Source organism: Xenopus laevis, chromosome 3L (genome assembly GCF_017654675.1).
Source record: "Xenopus laevis strain J_2021 chromosome 3L, Xenopus_laevis_v10.1, whole genome shotgun sequence".
Lineage (NCBI taxonomy): Eukaryota > Metazoa > Chordata > Amphibia > Anura > Pipidae > Xenopus > Xenopus laevis.
The window spans coordinates 158547148-158559307 of NC_054375.1; the positions used below are offsets into that span (position 1 = coordinate 158547148).

Here is a 12160-nt window from a genome sequence, read left to right on the forward strand (position 1 = left end):
TAATACACCATTCACACACACAATTAGTCACACTGTAGGCAGAGCCTATTCACAAACACTAACCCATGTGGAGGCAGGCCGGGCATCTGATCTGCAGTCTCCAGGTAACTGGCGAGCCAAGTCATAGTCTTACTCAGGTTACCAGACCTTTCCTTTAGGGGAGCAGAGTCCGACGCAGTGAAGTCCTCCTGTTTTATCCGATCTGGTGTGGCCTCAATAATCTGCTCTGCCAGAGTCACCATGTCCACCTGTAATGTGCCAGAGACATTGTCAGTAGTATATATGTAATATTTATTTTACTTCATCTCAACACATCAAAGCTTCAGAACTGCACCCGATCATTCACTTACCCCCTTACCTTAGTTACAGATATACAGTGGGTATAGAAACATTGGGGTGTCACCCTGTTATAGTTCTAGGGGTACCCAGGGTACAAATAAGCACTCACCCCAAATCTCCCCCTAACTGACCTTCAGACTGGGCCCCCTTAGCTCATAACAAGGTTACAGATATATAGAAACATTGGGGTGTCACCCAGCTATAGTTCCAGGGGTACCCAGGGTACAAATAAACACTCACCCCAAATCTCCCCCTAACTAGCCTTCAGGTTGGGCCCCCTTAGCTCATAACAAGGTTACAGATATATAGAAACATTGGGGTGTCACCCTGCTATAGTTCCAGGGGTACCCAGGGTACAAATAAACACTCACCCCAAATCTCCCCCTAACTGACCTTCAGACTGGGCCCCCTTAGCTCATAACAAGGTTACAGATATATAGAAACATTGGGGTGTCACCCTGCTATAGTTCCAGGGGTACCCAGGGTACAAATAAGCACTCACCCCAAAAGAACCTTAAAAAACCTAGTGCCTGGTTGCTAGGGTCAACAGCATTAGCAACGAGACAGCTGAAAATTCCAAAACCAAGAACCCATGCTGCAATTATTTGGGAGTAGAGTTAAGCACCTGCAGGTAACCCTGGTTCTCAGTATCCTCGGTGTATCCCAAGAGATCATGTGGCTCCTCATAGTTATCGCCCACCCCGGGGAAGTCCAGGTACAAAGCGGTCCCTCCTGCATCTTCAGGGTCCCAGGAGGAGGCTAGAATTCGGGAGCTTGGGGAAGTCTCCGCAGGGGTGTCCTGGCTACTCTCTGGGCTGCAGTCAGGAGAGTCTTGCAGAGCAGAACTACTGGAATAGGCAGAGGTTACAGACACGGAGCCGTCTGACACTTGTGATGGAGATGAGAGACTGCTGAGCCCTGAGGGAGGAGGGAACATGTTATTATTGGTTCTTCCCCTCCTGCAGTTGTTATAGCAACTTATTACAGGAGTTTGTCTGTGTCATGCTGCAGGGGACAGACAGACTGATATGTCCTATTGTGTGTCACAGGCAGAGGAATAGACAAAGAGCTGTGTATAAATGTAAGTGTGCCATGCTGTGTGTAAGTGTAAGTGTGCCATGCTGTGTGTAAGTGTGCCATGCTGTGTGTAAGTGTGCCATGCTGTGTGTAAGTGTGCCATGCTGTGTGTAAGTGTGCCATGCTGTGTGTAAGTGTGCCATGCTGTGTGTAAGTGTGCCATGCTGTGTGTAAGTGTGCCATGCTGTGTGTAAGTGTGCCATGCTGTGTGTAAGTGTAAGTGTGCCATGCTGTGTGTAAGTGTGCCATGCTGTGTGTAAGTGTGCCATGCTGTGTGTAAGTGTGCTATGCTGTGTGTAAGTGTAAGTGTGCCATGCTGTGGGCAGTGCCAGTACCTGTATCAGTAGAGAGGGGTGACAGTCCCATACTGAACTCCTGGCTGCCTGTCAGTTGGTGCCAGCTGCTTCCCTGTAGCCTCGTGTAGTTACTGTGGAAAGGCTCCATTCTCTGCATCTCCTCCAGGGTGGCCGCCAGCTTGGTATGGCCTCTGTATCGGGCAACACCCAATGGAAAGCGACCCAAGGAGTCTGGGATGGAGAGAGCCCGACAGTCCCAGCGGAACAAGAGACTGGCAGCTTCAGTGTGACCCAGAGCACAAGCCCACATCTGCCAAAGTAAGTGTGAGAAGTGAGACGGGTAAAATAGAATAATATACTGGCCATGGATTTCCAAGAGGCGGTAAATAGTTGTAAATGAGAATGTAGTCCAGAGGGGAGAAGGAGGAATGGAGAGTGCAGTCTAGAGGGCAGAAGAAGGAATAGAGAGTGCTGTCCAGAGGGGAGAAGGAGGAATGGAGAGTGCAGTCTAGAGGGTAGAAGAAGGAATGGAGAGTGCTGTCCAGAGGGGAGAAGGAGGAATGGAGAGTGCAGTCTAGAGGGCAGAAGAAGGAAAGGAGAGTGCAGCCCAGAGGGGAGAAGGAGGAATGGAGAGTGCAGCAAAATAGAGAGGGGAGGAGAATTAGAGAACAGGGAAGAGTGTGCGAGTGGAGAAGCAGGGGGAGTAGGTAGCCTTACCAGAGGGGTACAGGAGAAGTGATCCACATTCAGAGGGTCAACCTCTAATTCCACTGGAAGACTTTGGGAATGGAGGTTCCTGCAGGAGAATGGGAAAAACAAGCAGCAGGCAATAAATAAGGGGACAAACACTCTTCTTGAAACAAGCAGTCCCCTCCGTTCCTGATGTCATTGTCCTCTGCACCCTATTTACCCCCCAACTGCCTGTTGCCCCACTCTCAGGCTAAGCAGCAGTGAAGCAGATACCCGCACTCACCGCCACTGTATCAGGGTGTGTATGAGCTGGGCGTATCCCTGAGCAGCTGCGAGGTGGAGCAGAGTCATGCCTCGGAAACTCATCTCATGCATTAGAAGGTCTGATGTCACCCAGCAGCTCTGTGACATCATTTTCTCACACACTGCCACCAATCGAGCCTCAAAGGAATCAGCACTTGACATCTGAAAAAAAGAAATGTGTGTGGCTCACACTCCTCCCCCAGGGGCAAATACCTATGTCTATTTAATCCCTATGAGCAACATGATATTTCTACACAAGCCAATGAATGTAGCCCAAATAGTGGGGCTGTACCTCACACACAGAGAGGCTGGACAGAACAAGGACTGTGTTGCCCCCAGGAACATGGCACCATGAAAATGATATGCCCCCCACTAACCAACACCACTGACCTTTGTGCTCTCTCCTCTCCGAGAGCCAGAAGTCTGCTGGGCTTGTCCAGAGCTCATATTGGCCATTCTCCTCTCCATCTGTTCCAGCCTCTCCAGGATAGACATCCTAAACTGACTGTCTGCAAGAGACACGGGCACAATGTAGAGACAAACAGGGGTGAGAGGGGCAAATGAGACAGATAAGGAGGCAGAAGAGTGAGAGGGATGGAAGAGGCAATAGGAAAGTAAGAGAGAACAGAAGATCAGACAATAATGCAATGAAATTAAATATGGAGGGTAAAAAGGAGAAGAGCAAAGAGGCAGACAAGGAAGAGAAATAATGGAGACACCAAAGAAGTAACAGAGAGTGAAGTAACAAGAGGGGTAAGACGGAGAGAAATGGTTGGATACCAGAGACCAGAAAACACAAAGGGACAGAAGGAGAGACAGTGATATTAATCTCCTCCATCTCACTCTCATGTATCAATGCACTTACTCTATATACTATACTATATACACTTCTACCCTCATCTTCCTCTCTAATTATATGTCATAATTGTCCTACACATTGTTACTCTCTCCTGTACTGCTGAACCCTCAAACATTCCCACTGACTGACCAGCTACTGTACCAACCACTGAATGCTCCCCTACACCCCTTATACCAAAACCAGCTCCCCACCCCATAATCATTCCATCTCAACATTGCTCTCTCTCTCCCCCCCACACACACCCCAAATCTCCCCCTAACTGACCTTCAGGCTGGGCCCCCTTAGCTCATAACAAGGTTACAGATATATGTATGTTTGCTCATACTCTGTAAAGAGAGATCCCATAAAACTATGGCAGCATAGGTATTCCCTGTACTAAGCACAATTCAGCAGGAACAGTCCCTAAGTTTGCTCATAGTCTGTACAGAGAGATCCCATAAAACTATGGCAGCATAGGTATTCCCTGTACTAAGCACAATTCAGCAGGAACAGTCCCTAAGTTTGCTCATAGTCTGTACAGAGAGATCCCATAAAACTATGACAGCATAGGTATTCCCTGTACTAAGCACAATTCAGCAGGAACAGTCCCCTAAGTTTGCTCATAGTCTGTACAGAGAGATCCCATAAAACTATGGAAGCATAGGTATTCCCTGTACTAAGCACAATTCAGCAGGAACAGTCCCTAAGTTTGCTCATAGTCTGTACAGAGAGATCCCATAAAACTATGGCAGCATAGGTATTCCCTGTACTAAGCACAATTCAGCAGGAACAGTCCCTAAGTTTGCTCATAGTCTGTACAGAGAGATCCCATAAAACTATGACAGCATAGGTATTCCCTGTACTAAGCACAATTCAGCAGGAACAGTCCCCTAAGTTTGCTCATAGTCTGTACAGAGAGATCCCATAAAACTATGGAAGCATAGGTATTCCCCTGTACTAAGCACAATTCAGCAGGAACAGTCCCTAAATTTGCTCATAGTCTGTACAGAGAAATCCCATAAAACTATGGCAGCATAGGTATTCCCCTGTACTAAGCACAATTCAGCAGGAACAGCCCCCTAAGTTTGCTCATAGTCTGTACAGAGAGATCCCATAAAACTATGGCAGCATAGGTATTCCCTGTACTAAGCACAATTCAGCAGGAACAGTCCCTAAGTTTGCTCATAGTCTGTACAGAGAGATCCCATAAAACTATGGCAGCATAGGTATTCCCTGTACTAAGCACAATTCAGCAGGAACAGTCCCTAAGTTTGCTCATAGTCTGTACAGAGAGATCCCATAAAACTATGACAGCATAGGTATTCCCTGTACTAAGCACAATTCAGCAGGAACAGTCCCCTAAGTTTGCTCATAGTCTGTACAGAGAGATCCCATAAAACTATGGAAGCATAGGTATTCCCCTGTACTAAGCACAATTCAGCAGGAACAGTCCCTAAATTTGCTCATAGTCTGTACAGAGAAATCCCATAAAACTATGGCAGCATAGGTATTCCCCTGTACTAAGCACAATTCAGCAGGAACAGCCCCCTAAGTTTGCTCATAGTCTGTACAGAGAGATCCCATAAAACTATGGCAGCATAGGTATTCCCTGTACTAAGCACAATTCAGCAGGAACAGTCCCTAAGTTTGCTCATAGTCTGTACAGAGAGATCCCATAAAACTATGGCACATAGGTATTCCCTGTACTAAGCACAATTCAGCAGGAACAGTCCCCTAAGTTTGCTCATAGTCTGTACAGAGAGATCCCATAAAACTATGGCAGCATAGGTATTCCCTGTACTAAGCACAATTCAGCAGGAACAGTCCCCTAAGTTTGCTCATAGTCTGTACAGAGAGATCCCATAAAACTTTGACAGCATAGGTATTCCCTGTACTAAGCACCATTCAGCTGGAACAGCACCTAAGTTTGAATATGCATGCCCCCAGCAGGTAGGAAGGGGCCTTACCATCGAGTGAGAGCCAGTCCAACTGGGTGCTGGGCAGGGTGAGGAAGTTTCGGGCACGATACTCAAAGACGACAGAGTGAGAGATAACTTGCTGCTGATGTATGACCTGCAGTGTGACCAGGCCGGCCTCATGTGCTGTAAGTGCAAACTCACACATATCAACAACTGTTGTGATATTCACACACACACACTTACACATGCTGCACTCTTCCGTAATGGTAATGGGTGTAGAAGATGGGAAACACTCATTCCCCAGCACTGGGCAGTGACTGATAACAAATCAGCAAGTGGCTTTTGTTAGACAGCTGCAAGTAGAACAATGAAAGGAAACATCTGATTGGCTACCATGGGTTAGTGCCCCATTGTGCCCAGGAATGCCATACATAATAGCCCATTCCTTCCCATAACACTTCATATTACTATACAGTCCCACACTTACCTGGGCAATAACAGCGTAGGACTCCTGATTGGATGAGAGAGGCCGGCACAGTCAGCTGATCAAATACACAGGAATAAGAGTCTGTATTCTCTACCCAGGGACCTGTAATCAGGATCTTAACACCCCCCTAATAAAGAGAGAAGAGAGGGAGATTAGGTAGAGCCAGTTTACACTGCAAATAATTCACTGTACAATATAAAATGTCATTCCTGAACCAGCAAGTGTATTTAGTTGTAATATTGGTGTGTAGGTGCATCTCAGCTCATTTTGCCTGGTCATGTGATTTCAGAAAGAGCCAGCACTTTAGGATGGAACTGCTTTCTGGCAGCCTGTTGTTTCTCCTACTCAATGTAACTGAATGTGTCTCAGTGGGACCTGGATTTTACTATTGAGTGCTGTTCTTAGATCTACCAGGTAGCTGTTATGTTGACAAAGTGAAGAGTCCTGGCACTCAATAGCAATTGCAAAGAATAACAGGTGTGGAAGCCTACTTTTCAGATAATCTACTGATAAGAATTATACCTGAATAACTTCAAAGGGAAAGGTAATTGTTTCTCTTTTACAATAGGGAAAGAATATTACAATAAATGTTCCTCTAGAATGTCTGTATCTTTTAATTTTGTTACAGATGGATCGAGTTATAATTGCACATGATTGGAGCTTCACTTTAACCTGCATATGGACTTTCTATAATGGACTTGAATTTTAAGTATTTTTGTACTCACCTTGGTGGGAGGGGCCTAAGGGTATTTAAGGGATGTTACGTAATTGTATTGTATCACCTGACGAAGGGGCAAGCCCCCGAAACTTTGTGCATTTGTTTGACTGAATAAATACGTAGGGGGTAACCCCTTTGCAATTGCTATTGAGTGCCAGTACTCTCCACTTTGTCAAATACCGATTTATGGGGATCGCCGTATCCCCCAAGGACTGGTCACCTAGCAGGATCAACGAAGGAGGGCCGGTTAGTGCAAGCGGAAATTGTGTTGAGCTTTTATCATGTGTTAGGGAGCTGCTATCTGGTTACCTGACCATTGTTCTGTTGTTAGGCTGCTGGGGAGGGGGTGGGGTGATATCACTCTAACCGAAGTTCATCAGAGCACAAGTCACATGACTTGGGGCAGCTGGGAAACTGACAATATGTCTAGCCCCATGTCACATTTCAAAATTAAATCTAAAAAAATCTGTTTGCTCTTTTGAGAAGTGGATTTCAATTCTGATGGAGCAGCCCTATTAACTGATGTGTTTTGAAAAAAAAAACAACATGTTTTCCCATGATAGTATCCCTTTAAGCAAAAAGCCTCACCTCGGGGTAGGACCATTCTGGAGAGAAGTCTGTGATCCCAACAAGGCTTGGAGTCTCCTCTCTCCCATCAGAGAAGACTGTCCCCACCACTGAAGCACTAGCTGCAATTGGCTGGACCTGCTGCTGTACATACTGGGCTTGAGCCGGAGAAGATTGTGCCTGGGGCGCTCCATAATGTTCATAGTCTCCTGGAGGAGCCTCCTCAGTCATCAGGTCAGAGATGAGGTCGGGGAATTGGCTGTCGAAAGAGATGTTGAAGTTTTCTGCAGACAATTCCATGTGGTCACTGGAGGCCCCAGAAGATGAGCTCAGGTCATTGTGGATGATGGAGTAAAGGTCCCTCATATGGGTTCCGTCTGGCTTGTCCTCCTCCTGACCATCACCAGGTGCTTCTGCAACCTCCTCCTGCCTGGACTCATCCTGTTCCTCCCTGGTGTCCATCTCCACCTCCAAACCGCTGCTCTCCTCCTCTTCCCTATGATCTTCTACCACTAGCACCTCCTTCTGCATGTTTGGCTTCTCCTCTTTAACCAATGATTTCTGCTCCACTGACTCCATGCAGCCTTCCTCTTGGGCTTCTCTATCTGCTTCTCCTCCTTCTGAGCTTTCAGTCTTAAACTCTGCTGTCCCTGATGCCCCCCCATAGGTCTGCCCTTCTCTGGGACTGTTGAGGAAGGAGTCAGGATCAAATGTGACTGGACCACTAGTGCTCCCTGGAGCAGCCTCCATTGCTACCTCCAGACTCTGAGAAGAAGACAGCAGGAGGCCCTCAACAGGAGAAGGTATCAGGGACACACTAACTGGTGCAGAATTAGACTGGTTTCCCGATGGTACAAGTTGCTGACTGGGTGTTAATGCCAGTGGCTTTTCCGGTATCCCCGTCATCACTAACACTGCGCTAATGCCAGGCACCCCAGGTGCAGCTGTAATCGTGACGCCAGTTAGTTCCTGGTCTGTATAGAATCCATTGGTGAGGGTCAGAGGCGGGGAGGCTTGTGTGCTATCTGGCAGTTCAGCGTAGGAATGGGAGGAGCTTGGGTCACTGCCTGAAGGAGTCCTACAACCCTTTGGTGTGGCTCTCCTTTCCTTACCCTGGTCTGGCTCAGCAGAGGAGGAAATATTCTGAACCTCAGTGAGAGCGGGCAATGGGCACATCCTTGGCTCCACCTTTGGGGAAATGATGCGGTGCTTTGTACTGGTACATTTGTGAGGAACCCCTCCTGTTGACCCTATGGGGGAGGAGCAAAAGGACAAATGAAAAAAAAAATCAATGAGAAATATATTCTGCCGTACACGAAAGATCGTGCCCAGAGACAATACACAATAAGTGGAGAGTGTGTCGTTGTCACCAGTTAAAAAAAATGTTGTGGTTCTGACACAAAGAGGAACAAAGTGTGATTTACCCAGTGATTTGGTACTGACCCAGGGAATCATGGATTATTTGGTACTGACCCAGAGAATCATGGATTATTTGGTACTGACCCAGAGAATCGTGGATTATTTGGTACTGACCCAGAGAATCGTGGATTATTTGGTACTGACCCAGAGAATCGTGGATTATTTGGTACTGACCCAGAGAATCGTGGATTATTTGGTACTGACCCAGGGAATCATGGATTATTTGGTACTGACCCGGTGAATAATGGATTATTCTGTACTGACCCAGTGAAAAATGGATTATTCTGTACTGACCCGGTGAATAATGGATTATTTGGTACTGACCCAAGTAATCATGGATTATTTTTTACTGACCCAGGGAATCATGGATTATTTGGTACTGACCCCGGGAATAATGGATTATTTGGTACTGACCCAGGGAATAATGGATTATTTGGTACTGACCCAGGGAATCACGGATTATTTGGTACTGACCCAGGCTGGTGCTGCACATACAGGTGTGGGTACGAGGAGGGGGTTTGGCCTGGTGGGTGTCCAGGATCTGTTGGACCAGTTGTTCTATAGAGAACTCGCTTGTTCCATTCCCATTACTGCAGGACCATTTAATGCCGTGAACTGAAACAAAAAGCAAAAGCATCCACAGTTATTTATCAGTCACCTACTCCTCTTGCCCTCATCTCATTTCATTCTACTTCACTCACCTGTCCCTCAGCTCCTCTCCCTTCACTCACCTGTCCCTCGGCTCCTCTCCCTTCACTCACCTGTCCCTCGGCTCCTCTCCCTTCACTCACCTGTCCCTCGGCTCCTCTCCCTTCACTCACCTGTCCCTCGGCTTCTCTCCCTTCACTCACCTGTCCCTCGGCTCCTCTCCCTTCACTCACCTGTCCCTCGGCTTCTCTCCCTTCACTTACCTGTCCCTCGGTTCCTCTCCCTTCACTCACCTGTCCCTCGGCTCCTCTCCCTTCACTCACCTGTCCCTCGGCTCCTCTCCCTTCACTCACCTGTCCTTCGGCTGCTTTCCCTTCACTCACCCGTCCCTCGGATCCTCTCCCTTCACTCACCTGTCCCTCAGCTCCTCTTCCTTCACTCACCTGTCCCTCGGCTGCTCTCCCTTCACTTACCTGTCCCTCGGATCCTCTCCCTTCACTCACCTGTCCCTCAGCTCCTCTTCCTTCACTCACCCGTCCCTCGGCTTCTCTCCCTTCATTCACCTGTCCCTCGGCTCCTCTCCCTTCACTCACCTGTCCCTCGGCTCCTCTCCCTTCACTCACCTGTCCCTCTGCTGCTCTCCGTTCACTCACCTGTCCCTTGGATCCTCTCCCTTCACTCACCTGTCCCTCAGCTTCTCTCCCTTCATTCACCTGTCCCTCGGCTCCTCTCCCTTCACTCACCTGTCCCTCGGCTCCTCTCCCTTCACTCACCTGTCCCTCTGCTGCTCTCCCTTCACTCACCTGTCCCTTGGATCCTCTCCCTTCACTCACCTGTCCCTCAGCTTCACTTCCTTCACTCACCTGTCCCTCTGCTGCTCTCCCTTCACTCACCTGTCCCTTGGATCCTCTCCCTTCACTCACCTGTCCCTCAGCTTCACTTCCTTCACTCACCTGTCCCTCTGCTGCTCTCCCTTCACTCACCTGTCCCTCTGCTGCTCTCCCTTCACTCACCTGTCCCTTGGATCCTCTCCCTTCACTCACCTGTCCTTCAGCTTCACTTCCTTCACTCACCTGTCCCTCTGCTGCTCTCCCTTCACTCACCTGTCCCTCGGCTCCTCTCCCTTCACTCACCTGTCCCTTGGCTAATCTCTTTTCACATACCTGTCCCTGGGTTGCTAATCTCTCATCATCCCATCCCTGTTTCCTCTTCACTTACTCATTCCCTAACCTCTTCTCGCTCTCAAACCACAATTCTTTTTATTAAAACACCAAAACTTCAATATGTTTCCTCGTCTTTCCAGTCCCATTCCAATCTCTCTTTCTCTACCCATCACATTTCCTTCTTTTTCACACCTTTATATGTTCCCCTTCCCATTACAATATCCTCTTCCCTCCAATTAATTTCTACTCGCTCCCTTCCCTAATTGAGAGATATTAAGGAAACAGACAAGTGACCCCAAGCTGAGTTTGTGCTGTTTGTACAAGTGCAGAGACCTGGGCATAGGCTGGGCAGCTGTAGCACATGCCTTCGCAAGTAAATGGGACTATACTGTTATGAAACATGTAGAATGGACACATTTATGGCCTCAATAGGACTGGCGTGGGAGAACACCCCCCCCCCCCCATCAGATTGGCCCGCTCTACACTTCACCTGATAGCCCAGCTGGCAATGGTTCCGTATGATCTATAAAACAAATTCATGTTTGGCTTGTGACTTACACATAGGCTTAAGTTGACTAATCAGCTCCTCTTTGCTCCATTTCATCCACTCCTTACGATCACTATTGGTGGCACAAAGTATAGGGCCACAAATCTTCCCACAATCCTCAATGGCTGGAACATTCAGGTAATGAACCAGAACTATGTCTGGATTCTAAAAGAGAAAAGAGTTATAGCCCATGACTGGTCCCCCCTAACACAGACATTGAATCTCTCACACCTCAAAACTGCCAATATTTCACTACTCCAGAACAGACTGAAAAGTTGGTACAAAATAGGTGAACTCCACGCTTAGTGTAGATAGTCACATCGATGCAGCACCAACTTAATTAACGGGATCCACTTATCCTCTAAGTTAATGTAAAAAATGGTATTAAAGCGGTGCACTTCGAAGACTTTAAAGGAAACTATACTCCTCAAACAATGTAGGTCTTTATAAAAAGATATTGCATAAAACAGCTCATATGTAAAACCCTGCTTCATGTAAATAAACCATTTTCATAATAATATACTTTTCTAGTAGTATGTGCCATTGGGTAATCATAAATAGGAAATTGCCATTTTAAAAAATAAGGGCCGCCCCCTGGGATCGTAAGATTCACTGTGCACACAAACATGCCAAACAAACCATCCTTGTTAGGTCACATGAGCCAATTAGAATTACTGCTACAGTTAGAGTTGCAGTATTTCTGGTCAGGTGATCTCTGAGGAAGCACAGAGACCATCACGAAATGGTGGTTCAAGGCAAGAGATGTAAAAGGACAATAGGACAATATTTACTTAAGTATATATACCAGTTTGGTAAGATTCTTTAATATGTCACTTAATATGATATAAATCTGTTGCTTAAGTATTCATTTTGGGGGTATAGTTTTCCTTTAAGCGTGTCTGAAAAGTTGTTAAACACTTCCATGCTGAAAGCAGTCCCAATGTGGTACAGTGTATTCTTTTATTCATAAACACCCGTCTGCACATTCATAGTACGGCATGAGGTGGCATGAGGCGTCCATTGCCTATCAATGTCCTGATATAGAACCATCACTGTCCTGAGCTGATATAGAACGTCCATCACTGTCCTGAGCTGATATAGAATTCCCATCACTGTCCTGACCTGATATAGAACGTCCATCACTGTCCT

At 47.1% G+C, this 12160-nt stretch overlaps 1 protein-coding gene across 2 annotated transcripts in view; it reads right to left on the reverse strand.

Moving 5' to 3' along the window:
- Window positions 1–12160, reverse strand: part of camta2.L (calmodulin binding transcription activator 2 L homeolog) — a 34652-nt gene that overhangs the window by 7706 nt on the left and 14786 nt on the right. For both annotated transcript variants that reach the window (XM_018253852.2, XM_018253851.2), the window contains exons 7-17: window positions 11023–11176; window positions 9128–9268; window positions 7256–8484; window positions 5950–6076; window positions 5511–5645; window positions 3096–3214; window positions 2686–2867; window positions 2430–2508; window positions 1752–2022; window positions 965–1257; window positions 64–248 (exon numbers count right to left, since the gene is read on the reverse strand). In XM_018253852.2, the coding sequence (XP_018109341.1) occupies window positions 64–248; window positions 965–1257; window positions 1752–2022; window positions 2430–2508; window positions 2686–2867; window positions 3096–3214; window positions 5511–5645; window positions 5950–6076; window positions 7256–8484; window positions 9128–9268; window positions 11023–11176 (2915 nt within the window). The remainder of the gene's footprint in view (window positions 1–63; window positions 249–964; window positions 1258–1751; window positions 2023–2429; window positions 2509–2685; window positions 2868–3095; window positions 3215–5510; window positions 5646–5949; window positions 6077–7255; window positions 8485–9127; window positions 9269–11022; window positions 11177–12160) is intronic.